Source organism: Meriones unguiculatus, chromosome 1 (assembly GCF_030254825.1).
Source record: "Meriones unguiculatus strain TT.TT164.6M chromosome 1, Bangor_MerUng_6.1, whole genome shotgun sequence".
Lineage (NCBI taxonomy): Eukaryota > Metazoa > Chordata > Mammalia > Rodentia > Muridae > Meriones > Meriones unguiculatus.
The window spans coordinates 53,459,893-53,483,835 of NC_083349.1; the positions used below are offsets into that span (position 1 = coordinate 53,459,893).

The 23,943-nt window shown below is 46.0% G+C and overlaps 1 protein-coding gene across 3 annotated transcripts in view; it reads right to left on the minus strand.

Annotated features, from left to right (window-relative positions):
* The window catches only part of Myof (myoferlin), a 144,565-nt gene that overhangs the window by 113,355 nt on the left and 7,267 nt on the right, over positions 1-23,943 (minus strand). For all 3 annotated transcript variants that reach the window (XM_060388887.1, XM_060388880.1, XM_060388892.1), the window contains exons 2-3: positions 9,456-9,511; positions 6,947-7,038 (exon numbers count right to left, since the gene is read on the minus strand). In XM_060388887.1, the coding sequence (XP_060244870.1) occupies positions 6,947-7,038; positions 9,456-9,511 (148 nt within the window). The remainder of the gene's footprint in view (positions 1-6,946; positions 7,039-9,455; positions 9,512-23,943) is intronic.

The window sequence follows — 23,943 nt, forward strand, 5'->3', positions numbered from 1 at the left end:
TGTGTGCACGCACGTGTGCTCTCGAGAGCATGTGCATGAGTGTCGGGGTGGGGGATGTGATGGTGATTTTGCATGAACAGGTACACACATGCAAATGAGAAAACAACCCTGGAAATGCATAATTATGGTCATTGTAGTGCAGACATGTCATTTTCATTCCCCAGTAGCTGAGTTTGGATCCTGTTTATAACTCCTTGTCTGTACTGCCCACATACTCCTCCATCTTTTTTAATTTATAGGCTGGAAATCCACAACCTGCTCTACATTTACAGCTTGTAACAATATCATCAGGGCTGGTCACTATTCTCTTCCTCCCTCTCTCCTTTGTAGGTCTCCCCATCTTGACCCTACAGCTTCCTGGCATCTTTAGAATCCTACCTGCATCTCTCCAGTACTGGGAGACAGCCAGAGTCTGCCCGGCACCCTCTCACTGCACTGTACTAGGGTACTTAGCTGGGTCACATAATTTCACTCCCTCTCTCAAGACCACAGCCCTGGGTCAAGAATATCTGATATCTCAGGTGATAGGGTAAACATGGTCCCTGTGGTGTTATTTTCGCTTGTCAGCAAGCAACTTGCCCAAGGCCACACCCTAAAAACTGAGGGCTGGATCTCTAACCAGCCTTGCGTTGTCTCCAGAATATCAGTGTTTAGCCTCCGTACTTTTGCCTTCCTGCGAGCCCAGTCTCCAGCTCTACATCTCTTCCAAACAACACCAGCTTTTATGAGGGCACTTGTGTCCATTATGTTTAAACCATCCTGAGCCTTTTGTAGCAGAAACCAAGTTGTCTGAGAACTGCTTCAGAGAGTTGAGGTGGACGGATCCTATGCAAGTGACCTGTAGCTAGTGGCCTGACATGACAGCCACAAGGTGACTGTAAATGTTAAATGTCACCCATATAGCAGTGTCATAAACACACTTGTTCACTTAGTCCTTCTACAAACATTTCTAGAGAGCCCCATGCATGCTGAACATTATTACACTGTTCATGCTATAGCGCTGATCAAGACAGACATGGAGCCTACATTTCTAACACAATAAATGAGTAACTTACACAAGAGCCTTGAAGATGGAGCTGAGCACCATGCTAAACACAGCAGCTACGGTGATAACACACATGCTGAGCACTCATCTCAGACCTGGCCTAATGTCTGCTTTCCCACATTATCTCTATGCTCATAAGAGCTATGCAGGGCAGGGCAGTGATACAGTGAGAGGCCAGTGCTATGGTTTGGTGATGTGAGATGCTAAAGACCCATGACAAGATGTCACATTTGCAACGTAAGGGAAAGAGCATCTTGGGCAGAGCAGGCAGTAATGTAGGAGCCCTGATTGGTGCTGTCTCCTCCTGGGCTTCTTGTTGGAATGGACATGTGGGTATTCACAGCTAGGACCTGGAAATCTCTCTCATTCCATCTAGGAACCAGGTCATTGTTTTGTAGGAACTCCAGTGGATGACAAGGATCAGGGTCCTCATACTCTCTGGGCCTTGAGTCTCCTCTGCTCTCCTGAGGTCAGTGTAAAGATTAAATGAAATGCAAAAGTAGCTTTGGCCACATTTTGACCAGTGCAGTGCATAAGTGTAAGTGCCTTACTATCTGACAGCACAAAATAATAATTAATAATAATAATAATAATAATAATAATAATAATAATAATAAATAATGTCATCTTAAATAAGGAGAAGCCCAGGAAAGACAACAATGCACTGAGAGCAATTTACTTTTTTGTGGGGAAGGGGTTGTGGGTTTTGTTGTTTGTTGCTTAGAATTAAGGAGAAAAACTGCTTCCATTTTAGCAAAGAAAGAATCCATCATTCTACCTACAGTCTTGTTCCAACAGGTCCAAAACTTCCAGAATAACAAAATATCAAGGCTTTAAATCTGGATAAAAATGGCCCGAATCCATCTCAGGCTTGCTGAGTGAGCTTGAGCAGGTTACCAAACCTCTCTGAAGAAAAAGACGCCCTGGCTAATTAGGTGCCTGTTTTGGGGTACTGGGCTAGCCATAGGTCTCCACTAAGTCCTCACCAAGTGAGGTCATTATGTAGAGAGAAACATTCTGTCTGGGACAAATCCTTCCACTCAGATATCTCAGAGTGACTTCTAAAAATAATCCCTCATGTGCCTCCTATGAGCATGAAGCTCTTGGCTCATCCCCCACCCTCATTCAAGCTGGATGGCTAGTCAGATGACTGAAGCAGGCCAGGCTGCAGACAGGCTCCCAGTCTGGAGCAATATTCCTGCTGTTGCTGAGTCAATGCACAGCATGCTGGTACCTCTTGGCTGATCCCTGTGGGTGTGGCCACCTCACACAGGCCAGCCCAGGCTGCCTGGCACTGTTTGCTGACAGGCCCTAAGCAATGAAACAGCAGAAGCCAAGTGGAAACGTGTGTTTGTACTGCCAGTCTCCATGGCAACAGGTAAGTCAGCAACAGGGAACATTCTTAAACGGGTAGAAAAATTTCAGCCCCACCCTGAAAAGCCAGCAGATCCCTGAGGCCAAATCCCTAGCAGACAAGCCAAATACACAGATCCTTCGTGCAAGCACACAGCTTGTTCCCAGATGGCTTCCCTCCCTAAGCTGTACAGATAAGTTGACTGGTATAGATGTATCTTTGGATTGGTGGAAATGTCTAGAGAGCCAAAGGTTATGCTTGGTCCCAGGCGTGCTCTTCATAGAGTAAGTACTGGGACAAGGGGGACACATCCCCTGCTCCATGCAGAGCCGCCTCAGGCCAGAATTTTAAGACAGTACGTAACTAGTCAGAGACATCTTTACAACAGAGAGATGATCTCATGAAATCACCTGCCCCCATGACGGGGCCATAGAGCCTAAAATCCATTTTGTTCATTCTTTCAGGTGAGTAACTGTCCTCAGTCTAAAACTTAGTGTTTCTGGGATGGTGACGTGTGCTGGCTAGTTTCATGTCAACTTTACCCAAGCTAGAGTCATCTTAAAGCGTGGAAGCTCAATGGGGAAAAGAAAAGGTTTCTGTAAGATCTGGCTGTAGGGCATTTTCTTAATTAGTGATTGATGGAGGAGTAGGCGGTGTCATCCCTGGACTGATGGTTCTGGGTTCTATAAGAAAGCAGATAGAGCGCTCACCTACATAAAATAAATAAATAAAATCTTTGGAAAAAAAAAAGAGAAAAAAAGCAGGCTGAGCAAACCTGTGGAGCAAGCCAGTAATCAGCACCCCTCCATGGCCTCTGCATCAGCTCCTGCCTCCAGACGCTCGCCTTCATACTGCCCTCACTACTTTTGAAGATGAACTGTTATGTGGAACTGTTAAGTGAAATTAAAGTCTTTGATTCCAAGTTACTTTTGGTTATGGTGTTTCATCGCAGCATCGCAGTTTGTCTTGACCCTAAGACAACCTGTAAGGTACTAACAGCCATTTACCATCACTCAGCTGAGACTTTCCCACAGCATCTATTGTAGGACCTTGAGGGAAACAGAGCCTCAGGTCAGTTGATTTTTTTTCAGGAAAAGAACTTGCAGAGAGTCCACGACATAGCTGGAAGGGCAGGCTGAGTGGGTACCCCATGGAAGCCTTGGAAGTCAAGGACATTGGGTACTTTCGTCACTGGGAGAATAAAGTTTATCTCTCCCTGGAGGAGAGATAAAAGAGCAGTGATGGCCAGCGTCATGTTCTGACTAGAGTTTACCTGTTTCTGCTCATGTGGTCTCCACAGTGAACATGTTCTCGTCTGCTCTTTGCACCCAGAAACAGGAGCAACATATTTTAGCCATAATCTGGAGGTATGGTGTAGGAGGCAGAGTTTGTCTGGCATGCATTAAACCCTGGTTCAGTTCCTAGCATGGCATAGAACTGGGCATGGTGGTGCATGCCTGTTATCCTAAAACTTGGGAGGTGGAGGCAGAGGAATAAGAACTTGACTGTCAACCTGGGTTACAGAGGGGGTTAGAGGCTAGCCTGGGCTACATGAGATCCTGACTCAAGAAAACAGAAAACTAGGATGAAGGAAAGGCTTAGCAGATAAAGGTTACTGCTGTTAAGCCTGATGACCTGAGTTGGATCCCTGGTACCCACATGGTAGGAGCCAACCACTAAAAGCTGTCCTTAGGCCTCATACAGTGTCATCGCATGCCCTCTCCAACCCCTGCAATAAATAGTTGTTTATAAAAACCCCGTGTCTAAGCAAGATGTGCAGAACCCCAAAATTCAGGAAAGAATCCCCAAATTAAGGAGGGAATCCCCAAATTCAGTTAGCTCCACTTATAACATCATTTTCCTTTGTTCAGACTAGAAAATAGAATGTAGAGATTCAGAGAGACTCCATAGCCACTCTGTCCAGAAACGCACAAGCACAGGCCATGGCATGAGACATAAGCACAGAGAACAGGCTGGATTTCACAGGCTATGCAGGCACTGTCTTGGCGATTTGGGACAGATTGATCCCAGGCTGAAAGGACGGACATCTTGAATACAGTAGGTTAAAACAGTAGGATTAGTTCCTTTGGCTTCATTTTCATTTTGCTTAATATAGCCACAAGAAAATGTTAAGATGCATGTGTGCGTTCTATTCCTATTGGAGGGGCCTTGTGTAGAACGCTGACGATGCCTCCATTTGCAGAGAGAGGAACACAGGAAGGGAAGGGCATACATGCTGCTAGTGACAGTCGGAGGCTACTGTGGGTCTCTAGTAACTACTTCCCCAGAACTCTGAATTATGGGAACCAAAACTGTCTTCTAGAGGTTGAGGCAGAAGATTACTGTTCACGTAATGGTTCAACACTAAGATATGCAGTATAACCTTAAAAGGCTGGATTGGAGTTGGGTGTGGTGGTATACCCCTATAATCCCAGCACTTGGGAAAATCAAGGTCATTTCTTGCCACACAGAAAGTTTGAGACCATTTTGGGTGGCATGAGACCCTGTCTCCCAAACAAACAACTAAACAAAATATTACAATGTTATCTTTAGTCTAAGAGAGTGGGTAGGACCAGAACACTCCAGAATAAATTCATATAATTTAAATGAGACCATTTCAGTCACACAGGTCGGAATATGCTATAGAGTAAAAGTCCCACAATTCTGAGGCTGGAGAGATGGCCAGTGGGTAAGTACACAAGCATGAGTTTGAATCACCAGTACCCAGATAAATAGACAGGCTTAGTGGTGATGTCACCCTAATGCTGGGGGTTAGAGACAGGTGGATCCTGGGACTTATTGGCCAGCTAGTCATAGCTAACCAGAAAGCCCCAGATTTAGTGAGAGACACCACCTTTATTATTATTATCATCATCATCATCATCATCATCATCATCATCATCATCAGAGAAAACAATTGAGGGTGACATTACTGTCAGCCTCTGATCTCCACATATTTTTGCACTGTTTTTCACAGACACACACACACACACACACACACACACACTCCTTAACAAAGCACTATCTAGAAGCGAATGTCTGTCTAGACTCTCTGACACCAGTGAACAAAAAAGTCCAACAATTATGTTGACCACAGAATTTATGGTCTAAATCAAGCCCCCACCAAGAGCAAACCAGGCACTGTATTAATCACTGTGCAGGGAGGTAGCCAAGCAAACCAGGGCCATGGTCTAACTCTCGACTCCCTAATTCCTCTCATTGCAGCCTTCAGATTATGCCAAATGTGCCCAAGGTAAGTCTTACATTTTTAAATGCACTAACACTGAAAGTCAAGGTTTTTCTTAAAAATCACATGGAACTGAACATTGGGCTCTGTTTTTCTCCCAAATCTGTTATTAATGTAACAGTGCTACTGATAAATAATGAAACCTCGGGCTGGAGAGATGGCTCAGAGGTTAAGGCTGCTCTTCCAAAGGTCCTGAGTTCAATTCCCAGCAACCACATGGTAGCTCATAACCACCTTCAATGAGATCTGGTGCCTTTTTCTAGCATGCAGGCATATATGCAGGCAGAATAAAGTATATATAATAAATAAATAAATCTTTAAAAAAAACAATGACACCTTATAATCATGGTTAAGGATAAGCTGCCTCCCCATGAGCTTTGGCCTAATCAAAGGACTTTGTTGCTCTGAATTACAAATCTAAGGCTGGGTTCCGAGTCTTTGAGCCCAATGTCCTGCTCTGGGAATGAGGTAGATTCCATCCTGCCTTCTAGAGATGTGTTTGAGAAGCTTTAGCTAAAGTACCTGCTTCAGTGTCTCATGGGTACCAACAGGGCCCTCCCGGTTTGAAAGGGCAGTAAGTAAAATGGGTTTAAAAGATGAAGAAGACCCTAGAATAGAAATGCAGCGGGAAGAGGAATTTCAATGAGATGTATATTTGCAGCTGGCCCCAGATTCAGGGAGGGACCCTGTCTCAAACAACCTTTTCAAAGGAAAAGGAAGTAGTGCCGCATCCGAGGAAGAAACCCCAATGTCAGCCTCTGGGGAACGCACAACGCGCATGTACGTACGTGTGGAGAAAGGAGAGAATTGTGTGAAGTGCATAATACATGTGCGTGTGTGGCGAAGGAGAGGACTCCCACAAGCTGTCCTCTGACAGCATACTGACGCATACTGTGGCACACGTGCCTGTGCATGGGTGTGTGAGCATGCACGTGAGCATGTGTGCACGCACACACACTCCAGCAAAGCAAACACAAGCAGAGAGAGGATCTTTACTACACCTAGTGTGGCTGCAACTCAGATGGATGACTATAGGCAAGGGATACAGTTGGCAAGGAAGGTGTGAGACAGGCTGGTGATGGCTGAGGTTTGACTACTGTAGTCACTAGGGGAAAGTTCTGTGATTGAACAGTCTCATCTGACACGGCTCAGGAAGGGGTAAAGGCATGGGGGCATGGAACTGAAGCACTAGCATGTTAAAAGGACTACAGATATGTCAGTGAAAATGCTAACATATGTAGTTCAGCAATACAAATAATAAGAATACGTAAAATGATAAAATTCTCCAGAAGCAACTTACTTATTTTGTCCAATTGTCTCAAAGTCTTTGACAACAATCGCCAGGGAAGACGAAGAGTCCAGTGGTATCCCCCTCAAGTCAAATTCCAAAATCTGTTCACAGAAAGGTTATGAAAACGAACAGGCTGTTAAAGAGAGTATGAGATACACTGGCAATAATCTTCACTAACAGTCTCTCCAATTACCAAGTTCTGTAGCTTGGGTGCTGAGAAAACAAACTAGACAGAGATTTGGGGAATGGGTGGGGCCACTCCTACCTTCCCATTTTCTAATCTTGGGGCTGCAGACTGGTCACCAAATCTCTGACTCATAGTCAGAGAAATGAACTACCTACCACAACTGTTGAGAAAATCCTTCCTTGACGGTTATTTTTAAACCCTTCTCTTCTTATGCATCACTACTGAACAGCAATGAATCACCCTAAACCCCATCTTCTAAGATGAAGCAGGTCTTTACTTTAAGCCTCTTTGCGGCCACTACTGCATCTCAGTTGTTTTGTTTGTTTGTTTGTTTTCTCAGCTTCTCACTTTAATTCAGTAACTTGCTTTCTAGTAATAGTTGCAAAAGAGATAACAAAGCACCCGGGATGCCTTTGATTGACTAGGTAGTCAGCTGATTATGCAAAGTAAGCAACCAGTTGGGCCTCCTTTGGGATGGAAGAAGTTTGTCTCACAGTTCCTACGAAAACACACCCACCAATCCCAAGGACCGGTGGGACTGGCATTTCACTGAGTTTTGGGTTCAGCTACAAAACTGCAGGTAGTGGATATTAGACATATAATATACTATAATCATACTAAAATCTGTACATCTAAAGAAGCTAAGCAAGATGGAGGTCCCTGGGTAAGATGCTCAATCTTCATTCAGAAAGGCAAATGGGACAGACATCGGAAGAAAAAAAACAGGGAACAGGACAGGAGCCTACCACAGAGGGCCTCTGAAAGACTCTACCCAGCAGGGTATCAAAACATATGCTGAGACTTATAGCCAAACTTTGGGCAGAGTGCAGGGAATCTTATGAAAGAAGTGGGAGATAGAAAGACCTGGAAGGGTCTGGAGCTCCACAAAGAGAACAACAGAACCAATAAATCTGGGCACAGGGGTCTTTTCTGATACTGACACTCCAACCAAGGACCATTAGTGGACATAACCTAGATCCCCTGAACAGAGGTAGCCCATGGCAGCTCAGTCGCCAAATGGGCTCCCTAGTAAGGGGGGCAGGGCTGTCTCTGACATGAATTCAGTAGCTGGCTCTTTGATCACCTCCCCCTGAGAGGGAAGCAACCTGACCAGGCCACAGAGGTAGACTATGAAAGAGAGTCCTGATGAGACCTGATAGGCTAAGGTCAGATGGAAGGGGAGGAGGAACTCCCCTATCAGTGGACTGGGGAAGGGGCATGAGAGAAGATGAGGAAGGAAGGGAGGGCGGGATTGGGAGGGGATGTGGGTGGGGCTACAGCTGGGATACAAAGTGAATAAATTGTAATAAATAAAAAAATTATATTTAAAAAACTGCAGGTAAGATGTTTCCTTTGTTTGTTTTTCAGGACAGAGTGTCTCTGTGTAAACTTGGCTGTTCTGGTCTCTTTTTAGACCAGGCTGGCCTCGAACTCACAGAGATCCGCCTGCCTCAGCCTCCTGAATGCTGGGATTAAAGGCGTGTGCCACTGCGCCCAGTAGGATGCCGGTTCACCACATTTACAAGATGAAGAGGTGGGGAAACACATTGGAAACAAAATGGAGTAAGGCAGGTAGTGCCCTCATGTGGCAACAAACCTCTCTCCTTGGGCCATGTGGCTTAAGAGGTATGTTAGATTAGTCCAACCCAGGAGCAATGAGAGCATGCAAACGTGGTTTTGTTGTGTTTTATCCTTGGAACTCTGTGCCAGGTGCCAAGTGCACAGCAAACGCACTAGGGACCTCACAGCTCTTAAGGATAGATTTTCTCACAGCCTGGAGACCAGCAGCAGGGTCTACCACAGAGGCTTCTGTGGGGTGAAGCGCCACAGCTTCACCCCATGGATGATCAGATGTGGAGATTATTTTTAGACATACCGAAAGAAGTTGGCAGAGGGAAGAATTTATGATGGGTGAACAGGAAATCTCCCTCTGGTGACTCAGGGAAAAAAACAAAGACATTGCTCTCCTGCAGGGAGGGTTAGCCCAGATTTTGACAAAAAAAGAAAAAAAAAAAAGAAAGAAAGAAAAAGAAACAATGGGGTTGGTCATCAAAAAATTAGTCAGATTGGGAAAATCCTACTCTGTGGGAAGACTGAAACATTTCGTCTATCTGTAAAAACACTACACTCAGAGCCATTTATAAAATAGATGCAAAGTCACAGTGTGTGTGTGTGTGTGTGTGTGTGTGTGTGTGTGTGTGTGTGTGTAGAAGCTACAGGATTTCCCTTCAGTAGAATATTACATAGCCATGAAAATACTTTTGAGTTGAATGATATAAATACATGCACTTGGGATGTAATAGTAAGAAGAGATAGCAGCAAGGAAGTCACCTCATTCCAGACAGGGTTGAGTTCATTATCAACTTTCTTTGTTTTCTTTTTCTCATCTGCAAAAAAGAAACAAGAGGTTCAGTCAATCTCAAATAAAGATCATGTAACATCTCCTTTGGTTCCCCTAAAAACCATTCTTCAGAGCCTCCTTATGCCACCCATTTACCCCTTATCCTGCCATCTCTGGGGAACACCGGAGTCAGTTTTACAAAGGAAATGGCATTTGGGACCTCAAAACACTTCTCCCAACTTGTTCCCTCTTTTCTCCTGACACAGAGGACCTCTGAAAGGCTCTGGCCCTGCAGACTATCAAGGCAGATGCTGAGACTTATGGGCAACCTTTGGGCAGAGTGCCCAGAATCTTAGGAAAGAAGTGGGAAACAGTAAGACCTGGAGATGACAGGAACTCCCCAAGGAGAGCAACAGAACCAAAAAATCTGATCACGGGGGTCTTTCCTGAGACTGATACTCCAACCAAGGACTATGCATGGAGATAACCTAAGACCCCTGCACAGATGTAGCCCATGGCAGTTCAGGGTCCAAGTGGGTTCCATAGTAATGGGAACAGGGACTGCCTCTGACATGAACTGATTGGCCTGCTCTTTAATTACCTCCCCCTGAGGGGGAAGCAGCCTTACCAGGCCACAGAAGAAGACAATGCAGCCACTCCTGATGAGACTTAATTGACTAGAATCAGAAGACCTCCTTATCAGTGGACTTGGGGAGGGCATGCATGCAGAGGGTGGAGGAAGGGAGGGATTGGGACCGGAGGAGGGAGGAAACCACAGGGGGGATACAAACAAAGTATAATTAATAAAGAATTAAAAACAAAACAAAACACTTCTCCCTCAGCGAGATCTACAGGAACAAGGATTCAATATCATGGAAGTGCTGTTCTGCTCTTCTGTCTCTCTCTCTCTCTCTCTCTCTCTCTCTCTCTCTCTCTCTCTCTGTCTCTCTCATGCAGGCTTCCAACTAGCACCTCCACCTTGCTATAGACAGAATCCAAGAACCCTTTGAGAAACTGAGGTGGCCATCTTATGAGTACACTGAGGAAGGAATATGAGCAATGAGCTCACATGTGGCAGTGAGGCCTGATGGGAACCGGGGATTTCAACTCTGAAGTCCCCCTTGCTCCAAAGTTGGTGAGACAACTCCATGGCTTAGTAGTTGAGCTGGGCTCCCTCCCTAAGCCTCATCCACACCCTCATCCAGATAGGAATTCTGTCTAGCTCCAGAGGAGAACTTGGAGGGTCTCTTTACTCCTGGGCCAGCTTGTGAGACCTAAGTCCTTTTTTCCTCTGTGTCTGAGTCTGGACAGTCCGTCTACCTAGATGAGAAAATGGTAAAGTCCAGCCAATGCGCTATTTTCTTAGAGTCCCTGTGCTTATCTTCCAATGCTTATCAAAATAAGAGCTTGCTTTTGAGAACCGTATGTGTAGAAAGCATCATCTCATCTCCTTGCAAGCAGAATATTTTTTACTATCACTATTATCATCCCCTTTTACAGCTAAGGCAAATGAGGTTAAATAACACATTTAACCTCATTAAAAAAGTCAGTTAGAGATGAGGTTCCTGTTTGAATGAAGAGACACATTGGCAGCCACACTCCCCATGTATGACCATTGCTTTTGCTCTGCAGCTGAGGAATGTGGGAGGTGACAGGTTTTATTTTGGTGTGTGTGTGTTTGTGTGTGTGTGTGTGTGTGTGTGTGTGTGTGTGTGTTTTGGTGTTGTTGTTGTTGTTCAGCTGCTTGCAGCATTGCTTCTTCTCCCAGCACTGTTGGCTGGAGGAAGGGGGGACCTCATTCTTCCAAGACCTCAGCATAGCAATGCTGTGAGTCACGACCCTCACTCCGCTAAACATTAACTTTTCCACTGGAGTGAGCATCACATGATCCAACTGGCTCCCCTCCCCCAAGCTTCTCTTCCAGAGGAAAAGAAGTAATGGGAGACAGGACCAGCCAGCTCAGGCCAAGGAACCTCACAGCAGCGGTCTTCTAAGTGGGGTCCTTCACAAACGTTATCAACTTCTTCATTCTTCCACCCAACAAATACTCTTAAAAATACCATTTGCCAGGCATTGAGCTGGACACTGAGAGAGATCCAAAATCACCTGCCTGTATGTGCTCTTGGCCCTCGAGTGGTCTATTGGGATGTGTCCAGAGGTAATCGACCAGGGAAGGATGATTTCAGCTGTCATTGGAGGAATATAGAGAATATGAATTCAGGGGGAAGAAAGGTGATGTCAAGTTTGGGTACTAAAAAAGATTTCATAGAGGAAGAAGAGGTGGAGTCAGGACTGAACAGGGTGGAATTGAAGAAAAGCTCCCTTGGGGAAGTGGTAGTGGGGTGGATAGGCCAGCTAGGGGGTGGAAATCAGTTACATCCGGGGACACCACACAGCACAGATGGCTGGAAGCAAAGGGGCATGAAAGAAGGTGGAGGCTGTGTGTGTGTGTTATGGCCAGACAGGATGCAAAGCCTTGCGTTCCATGCTAAGTTTCATTTGGCTGATACAAGCCGACCAAGGAAATAGGATATGAGAAACCAGCCTTAAGGACTTTCAGAGGCTCGTAATCCAATGAGGAAAACCAAGTTACCCGAAAACATTCAACACGTGCTGCTGAGCACATGACCCAGGCAGACGCTGAGAACAATAGATATTAAGTGAGGCTAAACAGAAGGTGCTGACCGAAGCCCAGGTGGAGCTAGTCACCTGGAACTTCCAGTAGATTCCAGGCTGGTCACATGACCGCACATGCAAAAGGCGGTGTGCTTTGGGGATGGAGGGAGGGGGCTCAGTGAGAGCCAGCATTGCTGAGCTTTTACAGGCTCCTTTGATGAACTCTATCAGAGATCACAGAGCTAGGAAGCCCTCCAGCCTGGCCTAGTCTGATTCCAAGACTTATATTTAACCCATGTTCACTCCTGGCTTCCCAGCAAACAAGGAGTGGGTATCAGCTCCTCCCTTCTGGGAAAACTCAGCTGGATCTCTCCCCTGGAGGAGGTTCTGATTTGTATCAAAAGTTGAATGCATTATATTTTGTTAAAATCCTACTCTTACACATAAACACATCAGTCCAAAAAAAAAAAAACAGAAAAGATTTTTCTTATTTATTCAGTGTATTCTACCTATTTTCTTCCTATCAAAGGTCCTAGTTGCTGGCTCTGGATATCAGATTAAATGACGGGAAATGCCCTCTCCTGTCTCCCCATTACCTACATCGGTGGCCTGCCACCTCTGCAGTTACTAAGATAACGATTCCTTCCTTTGAAAAGGAACTGAGCACTTTCAACCCAGGACAAAACAACAGACTCAAAGCAGAACACTTTGGACCATGGCTGAAGGCATTCTTAAGGACATTTCCTGTTTTCTGATTAGCAGAGCCTGACCCCTGACTCAGCTCAGAAAAGCTTAAGCAGTGTGCCAGCCTCCGTGCCTGAGACCTGGACACCCCTGACTGTCTTCCCAGAAGAATTCCTTTGCTGGTCACTGTTCTCACCATGTCAGTGTGTGCTTTGGGGATGGAGGGAGGGGGCTCAGTGAGAGCCAGCTTTGCTGGCTGGAAGGATTATCTGGCAACGTGACACAGCCAGGAATCACCTGGGAAGAGGGTCTCAGGTAATTGTGCACATTGGGTTGGCCTGTGGGGAATTCTTTCATTAAGTTCACTGGTATGGGGAGACCCAGACTACCCGAAGCATTCCCTAGGTGGGAGGTCCTGAAGTGCCTAAACCAGAGAAATCAACCACGCAGCTTTCATTTCCCCAGCACTTTGACGGTGGATGTGCTATGTCTCCTTCAAATTCCCGTCCCTCAACTTTCCACAACAATGGACTGCGGCCTGAGGTTGTCATCTAAAACACATCCTTCCTCTTCCACGATGCTTTTTCAAGATATGTTATCATGGCAACAGAAAGGAGACAAGGACAGACCTGCAGACTAGGCCTGAGAGACTTCAGGACCCAGCAGCTGGCTCCAGCTGTGCAGAGGCCAGATGTGGTGTGTGGATGGAGTTTCCATCTTACAGTCAGCCGCGTCTGCCTAGACTAGACACGCTCTCTCCGTTAGTTACTTGTTTGTGACTGTGACAAAAGCAACTGAAAAGTTTATTTTGGGGTTCAGTCCAGAGACAGTCCACCATGGCAGCCAGAGGGTGGTAGGCCCCTCTGCACCCGCAGCCAGGAAGTGGAAAAAAATGGATGCTGGCGCTTGCCTTCTCTGTCCTTTTTATTAATTCTGAACACTGGCCGTGGGGTCACAGCATCCACATTTAGTGTGAGTGTTCTCTCTTTAGTAAACCAGTCTAGGAAATTCCCACAGACACACCCAGAGGCTGACACCGAGGTGATTCTAGATCCAGTCAACTTGCAGTTGGTATTCACCATCACCTTCATCCTGTAGGTGGTCGTCATGTAGACACGCCAAAGCCCGGAAGGTAAATCCGACCTCCCCCAGGGAAGAAATCCTGCCTCAAGATCCAACAGACGCTCTGGGCCTGAGTTTCCAGCACCCTTCCCCCTACAGACTTCAGCACTGTCCCCCCGTGTCACACTTCAGAGCTGCCAGTGCACAATCACATGAGCAACCGCCAATTCCTTAAAACATGTCTTTTTCTCTGCCCCTCTCTTTCTACACACACACACACACAGGCATGCACATACACACACGGGACACACACATACATGTACACACCCATGGGCACACATATACACTTGTGCACACACACAGGCACACACATACGTACACTCGGAAACATACATGGGGCATGCACACACACATATGTTGGAAGGACCCTGACGTTTGAGGTTACAGTCCTCCCAGGCTGGAATTCTTTCATTAAGTTCACTGGTATGCGGAGACCCAGACTACCCGAAGCATTCCCTAGGTGGGAGGTCCTGAAGTGCCTAAACCAGAGAAATCAACCACGCAGCTTTCATTTCCCCAGCACTTTGACGGTGCCATTCTGAAGCCCGACATTTAAGGTGCAGGACTCCCTCTCTCCAGCAGGGCCTCCTGCTCTCTGCCTGACTTCATCTGGAGAGTGTCTCTAGACAGCTGCCCCTAACCACATTTGCTACATGGCCTTTGACACAGTTCCCTGCCAGCTCTCCCGTCCCTGTGCCTACAGGATAATTAGGTACTGTGTTTCCATTGGTATGATAGGAGTGTGATGTTTAATGCAAATCAAGCATCCATGAAGTGCCTAGTTTTAACCAATTATGTATGCCCATCCTGGGAGCCACCCCTCCCCACTCCCCAGAGGGAGCCTTGGCTCCCTGGAGTTAAAGTTGAGCTAGCTCCCTGGGGTGATTCATGGAGTGTTGGATCTCCATCAAGCTTGCCGGCCTTCCAGGCTCTGCGCATCATCTCCTGACCCTCCTGCCTTCGTGGGCTGGTGGGAAACAGCCCCCCCCCCCAGGCAGGAGGAGAACCACATACATAGGTACACAAACAGTCACTCGCATGGTGACACCCACATGAGGCACTTTTCATACACGAACATGCACATACACCCCCCCACACTCATAAATCTTGTTTTTACAAAGAACCTGACAGTAATACCTAATAACAGCCATTGTTTTTAATAATAATATCTGCAATGGTAACAGGTTTTTAAACACTTCCAAATGCACATCTCAGCGACCCTAAGACTCCTGCAGGGAAAGGACAGTTGTCAGCCCCCTCTTCATAGACTTCCCAGTCTTGAGGTGGTATCTTGAGTCCCCTGAGACCCTAGGTTTGATCCCTAGTGCTGCATAAACCAAGCATGGTGATACATATATGTCATCTCAGCAATCGGGGGGTGGGGGCACAAGGATCAGAAGTTCAAAGTCACCCTTGGCTATAGAGCAAGTTCAAGACCAACCTGGGCTGTATGAGGTCTTTTCTCACAAACAATAGCAATGAAAGAATTATTGAGATGCTGAGATGGCTCGGTGGTTAAGAGTACTTGCTGCTCTTGAAGATGACCAGGACATTGTTCTCAGCACCCACAACTATCTATAACCCCAGTTCCATGGGATCCTGTATTCTCTTCTGACCTCTTCAGGCACCAGGCACACACATGATACACATACAGAGGCTCAGTCAAACACACACACATATACAACAAAGATAATTAAATAAATAAACAAATAAATAAGTAAACAAGCAGAAAAGAAAAGAAAAAAAAAATTTAGGTTTGACCCTGAATCTAAACTTCTCTTCCCATGCAAAAATTTCTAGGTTCTCAGGTCCATGCCTCTTTCTCCCGAGAAATGAAGAGCCACATATAAATTCATTTCCCATTTTGCTAAAAAAATAATAATAATAAATTTTAAGAAATGCCCCAGGTTGTATAAGCCTTTATACATAGCTAACAATTATTAAGTTTTCAGAACTGGTCATTACTTCCAACATTTCCAACAGATTCTCTGATTTCATCATAACAGTTCTCAAAGGTAAATTCTGTGATGATCAGTGGCTATCAGAAGTCACACAGAAAGCAAATGGTGGACCTGGAATTTTAACCTTGCAGTTAAAACATGGGTCAGTTTCCAAAGGTGGAGGATTAAGGTCAGAATGTGGCTCCTTGGGGTTGAAAAGATAGCTCATCAGTTCAGAGCACTTGGTGCTCTTGCAGAGGACCTGAATTTCATTCCTCTCACCCACATCAGCCAGCACACAACCATCAGTCAATTCCAGTTCTCAGGGGCTCTGATACCTCTGGCCTCTGCAGGCACTAGAACTCACGTGTATAGACACAAACACACACATACATGCTCTCAATCTCTCTCTCTCTCTCGAACACACATACACAAATAATCAAAAAGTACTCTTAAAATAGTAAATAAGTAAAATTAATAAAAATAATTTTAATACTTAAAGGTCACGATTATAATTTATTAATACTGCTATTCAGGTGTCCTACACACAGTGCTTGCTACTTAGTAGCTTCTCCATGATTTGAGTGACTAGACTTCTTGCATGTGTATATGTGTGTGACATGTAAGGTTGCCCTAATGATCAAAAGACAGCATGAGTGTGAAGTCCTCAGTGCTGAGTCTGAGCACTGAGCAATAGCAGCCATTACAGTGTTTCTCTCTGGGATACCAGAGTAGTACCTACCCCATTTTGCCTTCCCCAGGGCATTCCTAGGCCCTGGAGCCCCAAGGGACAGGAAGTGCCCAGTGAAGAGTCCTGGTGAAATAATTCCTTCATGTGGCTCCATTCCAGAGCTCAGTGGCCACCCAGGGCAGCTGCTACGTGGGCAGTGACTATCCTGATTATCAGTCTGCCTGGCAGCCGCAAGAATCCGATTAATTCCACAAGAGCCAGGGGCCAGAGCTGTCTTTAAGAGGGACAAAGGAGCCCCCAGGAGTTAAAAGGAGTATGGGGGAGACACCCAGGAGAACTCTCTGGAGGTATGTCTGACTTTCTAATTCCAACCTTGGCTGGCCCAATGCTGATTCAGAAAGATGTTGCCTAACAAGTTCAAGGAAACACCCATTTGGGCCAAACAGCAACCACTCCACAAGAGAAGCTGCTTTGTGTGTTCTGACACGGATACAGGAACACCCCAGGCCAAAGCAGGTTGGGTTCCTGCTCTTCCTGCTGCAGCCCATGCCTCGCTGCTGTTCTCTGAGATGTTCTTTTAGACTCAGAGCTCCTGGATAAAACACTAGACCTCCAATGAACTGCAGTGAAGCCCAGAAATCTGAAAGACTCACAAAAGCTCCCCCACTTAAAGCCAACCTTCGGAATGGTATTCAGCCCCAGCGGCTGCTAGGCTGGTTTCCACTCTATAGGCACTTTAAATATGACCATGCCTAACCTTACTACTAGCGTGCCAATTCTACAGGTGAAGGAACGAAAGCAATGTTAATCACTCGCCCAAGACTTCTAACCAAGAAAAGGGCAGGGTAGGCTTTCGCCCCAAGTCAGCTTCACTTCTTAGCCTGTGCTCTTAGATGCCACTGTGAATAAGCTGAGGAACCAAGTAAGCTGTGGCTTTTTCAGGCCTTCCCAGACTAATGACCTGCTTCTTTCTACTCTATCTAGATGTCTCCACTGGTAAGTCCTGGTACTTAATATTCAAGAACACTAGCTTCCATGTATAGGGTTTATAATCTGCCAGGCACTTTGGTAAGGGCTTGCTAGAGGTTACCTATTCTTTTTTAATTTTAATTTTTGATATAGGGTCGCATGTAGCCCAGGCTGGCCACAGACTTGATCTATAGCAAGAGATGACCCTGGGGTCATCCTGACTCAACCTCCCATGTTCTGGGATGACATTTATGGCTTTAGGCAGAAGTTGAACTCAGGGCCTCCTGCATGCTAACTAAGCACTCTACCAACTCTGTCTGTCTGTCTGTCTGTCTCTCACATACACCACCTGAACTATTCCCACCACCCTCATTTCAAAGCACAATAAAGTTAAACAGTTTATCCAGGGGCACCACCTAGTAAGAAACACGGGCAGAATTTGAATGCAGGTATTTCTGTTCCAGAGCCTCCTAGTCACCCTGACTCCTGACTGGTGTGTATCTGACACCCAGTTTGCTAAAGAGTGAATCCAGGCTGGTCCTCAGCAAACTCACATCCAGCCCAGGTGAGGACATGACTCTTAAGGAGCCTCAGAGCCTCTGTAAAAACAGGGATTTGAAAGCCCACCAGGCATGAAGGCAGCAAAGAGCAAATGAAAGAACAAAAATGGGCCTAAGATCAAGGAAGGTTCCTGTGAATCAGAATTATTAACTGTTCCAATCGGCTTGTCCCTACCCAAGACATTGTCTCAAGAGGAAGTTGAATAACCATGGAGGAGAATTTTGAAGGCAAAAGCAAACCAGGGCAGAAATTATGATAATCAGATCCTGTTACTCAGGGAGAGAGGGGAGATAAAATGCTTGAATTTACCCAAGCCTCAGACCTGGTGTTCCACAAAAGGCTATCTCTTATCCTGCAATTAATCTTATCTCTTTAAGGAGGGTATCATCATTGCCAAGAGTTTTAATACATTCTCAGCCCTCCTTCCTATGCTGCAGTTGGCTCTAGCCTCTAGCTCCTGAATAAGCTGGCTGGTTGTTGGCTGCAGATCAGAGGAAGGGCAGGGAGTCCGAGTCCGCAGTGGAAGCGGGCTGCTCATTGTCAGCAGAGCCTAGGAAGGACCCGAAGGTAGAATCAAAGTGAGAGAGCAATCCAGTGCACAAGGAGAACCGTGTGCACTGAGCTGAGGGGAAGGTCACGACATGACCCCACATTCAAGTCCGGTTCTGTTTCTTCTCTGCTTCTTCCTGCCTACAGAGCTTTGCTCTCCCTCTGTCTGGCTGAGGTGCACATCCTCAACTACAGAACAGAGAGAAATATGCCTGCAGCAGCTCGTGGGGGCTGTGAACAACAGATGAGATCAAGCCATGAAATGACTTTGGATGCATAAGTGTTTTGGGGAAGGGGTTCTTCTCCAAGGCATGCCACTCATATAGAGAGTATTGGCGGTTTCAGGAAATGCTTTGGAGGTCAGAAGTGTCCAGACCAAAGGCACCAGAGTCTAATCCTGACCCTGATAGGGTAAGAAGCCCAAGGGTGGAATTTCCCAAGGAAATGCAATGGTAGAAAAGGAGACTGAAGGCAGGCATGATGGTTCATGCTTTTGATCCCAGAAACTTGGGAGGTGAAGGTGTGTTAGGGAGACAACCTGGTTTAGATAATGAGTTCCAGGACATCTAGGGTTGCATAGTGAGACTCTGCTAAACAACAACAAAAAGCACTGTATTATGGTACTCCTCTGGAAGAAATGGAGTGCTAAAAGAGCCATGGGTAGGAGAGTGTCAGCCGTGGACAGACATGGCTGAGATGACACTCAGCTCTGCATAAGAAACAACAGTGTAATAGCTTCAGCAAAGGGTAGTGTAGTGTTAGGGTCCCAGCTCTGTCTCCAACCGCTGACACTTTCGCCTCGATACTTAACCCACTCTACCCAGAACAGTTTCTCCAGCTGTGAAAGATTTCACTGCTGGGCTGAAAAGAAGGCTTCGTGGGTAAGAGCACTTGCAGAGCAAGCATGAGGACTTGAGTTTGGGGCTGGTCAAAATGGATGTGGCTGCATGTACTGTAATCCTAGCAATAGGGCTTAGAAGATGGGAAGACAGAAAAGGCTCAATGGCTTCCAGCCTAGCCTAGCTTAAAAATGGCAAGGTTCAGGGAGAGACCCTGCCTTAAGGGAGTAAGTGGAGAGCAATAGAGAAGGATGCCCAGCATCCTCCTTTGGCCTCCCCACACTCATGTAAACATATCTATCTGCCTATACATGCTTACAAACATGCATACAACACACACACATACACCTTTACCTTAAAGAAAGGCTTTGTAGTCGAGTGGTGGTAGTAGCTCAGACTCTTAATCCCAGCACTTGAGAGGCAGAAGAAAGTGGATTTCTGTGAGTCTAAGGCCAGCCTGGTTTACCAGACAGCCAGGGCTATGGCAAGAAACCTTGTCTTGAACCAACCCCCCCCCAAAAAAAAAGACTTTATATATTTTCTGTGATAAATTAATTAAAATAAGGTTAATAGAAGCAAAACTGCTACACAGTCCCTAACAGCTGTCAGGTTCTTGTCACAATATGACATTCAAATGAAGATAACTTTCCAGGCTTAAAACACTGGGGTCACTACAGTTTGCTCTTCTTACAGCATAGCACCTAGGCTGCCTATGGGAAGGCTCCAAGACTAGCTTTCTGCCCACTGTCCAAAGAGGTGATGCCTGACCTGATAGCCTCCACCTAGAATAATTCACGTTTGTAAGGCCCAAGCAGAAGCCATCAAAAGGAGGGAGAGACAGGGAGGGTCCAGGCAGTGAGGAAAGATGAGCAGAAACATAACTTTCTACATTGTTTATTAAAAGAAAGATAGCAGAACTCTTTACTACTGCAGTACTAGTGGGATGAGGAAAAGGATGGCGTAGGTAAAAAAAAAAAAAAACAGAAATCTGCAATGAAATGAAATGAGGCCTCTCCCTGCCAGTTAAATATGAGATTAAAAAAAAAATGCATTGTGTATAATAGGTTAGGCCTTTATTTCCTGCTAATAAAATAGTCTGATCTTGATTATCAGTGGAGCTGTTCACTGCTAAGCTGTCACCTCCGGGCCTCTGAGTCACTGGCTGTCATAAATGTTCGCATTACCCTGTAGCAAAGCTCAGCCAGGAGGGTTAGGTTTTGTTCCCACTCTCTCTCTCTCTCTCTCAAAAAAAAATTCTTTTGTTATTGGTAAACTTTCTCCTGCTTTCTGACTAGAATCGAATGACCCCAGCATACTGAACAATTCAGTGCTTCTAGAAGGGGCCACCAAAGTATTCAGGCTCCTCGGTGTCTTGGCCCAGCTATGTGTAGAATCCTTTTTACCACTGAGCTCCACCAGAGCCCAGGGACAATCTGGAATCCAGTTAAACCCAGCCCTGCCTCTGCCCCAGTCCCCTGCATGGAACATGGAAATGAAAGAGGGCTTCCCTAAGAAAACAACGAAGATTCAGTAACACACGGAGTGGAGGTGCAGAGTGAGCACTGAGTAAGGAGCAGGAGATCACGTGAGATGACTCCTCAGGCTGGCCATCCAAGCCTCCAGGAGGGTCAGTCAACACTGCCCTCCCAGTCCACAGGGAAGACCAACCCAATCCTCATGTGAATAGATGAGCTGGGGAGTCTTGGTAGGGGGGGCTCCCCTATTCTAAGGAAGGGAGGATTCAGGAGGGAGGCTGGAACTGGGAAGAGAGGAGGGAGGGGCCTATGACCCATATGTAAATTGAATTAATTAATTTAAAAAAAGAAACAAAAGTAGTCAACACTCACTGCCCTTTGCTCTCTTGCCTGAGTGTGAACATTCCCACCTGCGCTGTGTGGGGTAGTGACTATTGCACCTTCTGTCTGACAGATGAGGCCACTGGGAACTGGAGGTGCTATAAAGGAGTAGGAGATCTAGACTCTCAGGCACTGTGGCCATCTGCTGCGATCTGTGCTATCCCATAGGCCATCAGTGACCACGTGCAGTTACATACATTTAAATTAGGGGCAGTTAATATTAAAATGCCAATCCCTTGGTCACAGTGGCCACATTTTGGTGATTGGCAGCCACATATGGCTAGTAGTTTCCTATCACACAGGGCCGATCTTGACTATTTCCACATCATAGGAGGCTCCACTAGAGAACGGGTCTCTAGATGACAGAGCACACAGTAGGTGCACAGAAAATGACTGCTGAATGACATTTTTAAAACTGATTATTCTGATTTTAGCAAGCTGACTGGTCATTTTAACACACTGTAAAAACCCTCTCTGGACTCAGCTTAGCCTTCTAAAGGAGAACTTCTAGCTCCTGCCAGTTGTCCTCACTTGACTCACTTCCTGACTCTTTAGTCCCCAACAGAGCTCACTGGCTTTTCACTTGGCAATGGGCAAAGATAGCCAAAAAGTTGAAGATAAACATTTGTTTATGTCCAGACACCTTAAGCACACAAGATCTTATAAAAAGATCTTGGAATAGCTAGGGAAACTGATATTCAAAAGAGGCTCTTGTGACTACTAAGATTAAAGCTCTAGAGCCAGGCTTGGTGGCATAGGGCTTTAATCCCTGCACTCAGGAAGCAGAGACAGGCAGCTAGGTCACTGTGAGTTCAAGGCCAGTCTGCTCTACATAGCGAGTTCCAGGCCAGGAAAAGCCTGTCTCGAGATAAAACAAATAAAGGCTCTAGGTCCAGGTCAGGGGTGGTCTGGGGCACCCTGCCCTTTGGTTTTCTTTGAGATGCAGCTTTGTAGATCCCGATCACCCTGTAAAACCTCCAAAGTCCTAAACACTCCAAGTCAGGTTTGTAGTAGTGAGGACAGAGACCTTGTCCCATTGGTCCCTGTGGTCTGTGACTCCCTGGGGTCCAGATGAATGAGAACAGGCAGGATCATTAACTGAAAACTTATTGCTTATGACCTGTTGGCCAGGCACGCAGTTAGTTGTTAGAGAACAGCCCCAGGCCCTGTGTTCACAAAATGAACTGTCAAGGGTAGGGGGCAGATAGAAAGACAGCAACGCAGCAAACGTGGAATGTGCCTGATGGTAGGCGCTGCCAGGGAGTACAGCTGGTGAGAAGAGAATCTCAGGATCAATCGATATAAGGACAATCTGATCTCCAGACATTTGTGGGAAGATCAGGGTGAGCTTTTGACTCAGCCCTAGCTGAGGAGCCCAGACCCCTCCCCTCCAAAAAAGGCCTGCCATTGTAGAGGAGTAAGGCTTTGTCCCATGTGCCTTCAGCTCTGCTTTCGTTCCCAGCACAACTCTGGCCAGGGTACCTCAGGAGTCAGTTACACTGAAGCCACTGCCCTGTGCTAATGGGGCAAGCGAGCTGAAAGTTCACTCAATGGGGGAGGGGGGTGCTAAGAACCTACATGGTCCATTCACTGAGGCAGCCATTATAAAAAACCAGAAAAAGTATTGTCAAGGAAGCTGAGAAATTGGAATCACCATGCAATGCTGGCAGAGCAGCTGCTGTGGAACACAGCAGAAAGTTAGAAATAAAATGATGGTAGGATCCAGTAATTTCAATTCTGAGTTCACAACCAAAAAAAGTGCACCTAGGCCCATATTTACATACCACTCTTCATAGATGCATTATTCACTGTAGCCTAAAGGTCAGAGCAACCTTGTGAATATTTAATAACAGAGCAACGTACTTTAAAATGTTGAAATAACAAATGTTACGTCTTTCAACACAATGAAAAGCAAAGAACTTAACCTTGTGCCTAAGAGAGGCCCTGGCACACGCTCACTGATAAATCAGATCTAGGCTCTGCTTGATTCTGGTGCAGTCATAGTTAAAGGGTGTTCTACTTATTCTGAGCAACTAAGCCTGAGCTACCCCCTGAGAAATGTCCCCCAGGACTCTATGCATCCCCCAGAGATGGGAGAAGGAGAGGTTACAAGAAGGGAGGGTATGAACACTTGAAGGTCCTTCAGATATTTCATTAGCACTGTTCCTTATAGCACCTTAGGAGGGGCACATTATTCCCAACTTTTTATAGATGAGGAAATGAAGGCTAGAAATATAGCTTCCCAAAGATTTTTACCTGCTAGTAATAAAACCAGGGCCCAAACTTAACCTCCCTAGTCCAAAGACCATCCCTTTCCACACACTGTGTTCATCATAGAAAGAAGGGACTCTATATAGTGGGCTGGGTCAAGCGATTGAATGAAAACAACTCTAATTCCCTGAACTGAAAGGAGATAAGCCAAGTGGTTCAAGCTCTAGATCTTCAGGTCTCGCACTGCAGTAGATACATCTGGTATACCTCTTCGTATGTCCTGAGCTGCTGCACTCCTTGGCCATATTCAATGTGACAACAACTGAACCAACTGGGGTCACTCTCTTGATGTCTCAGTTAGGGGGAGAGGGGAAGGAGGGAGGGACAAGGAGAGGGAGGGAAAGAGAGAGAGAGAGACCAGTGCAAATGGTCCTTGCATG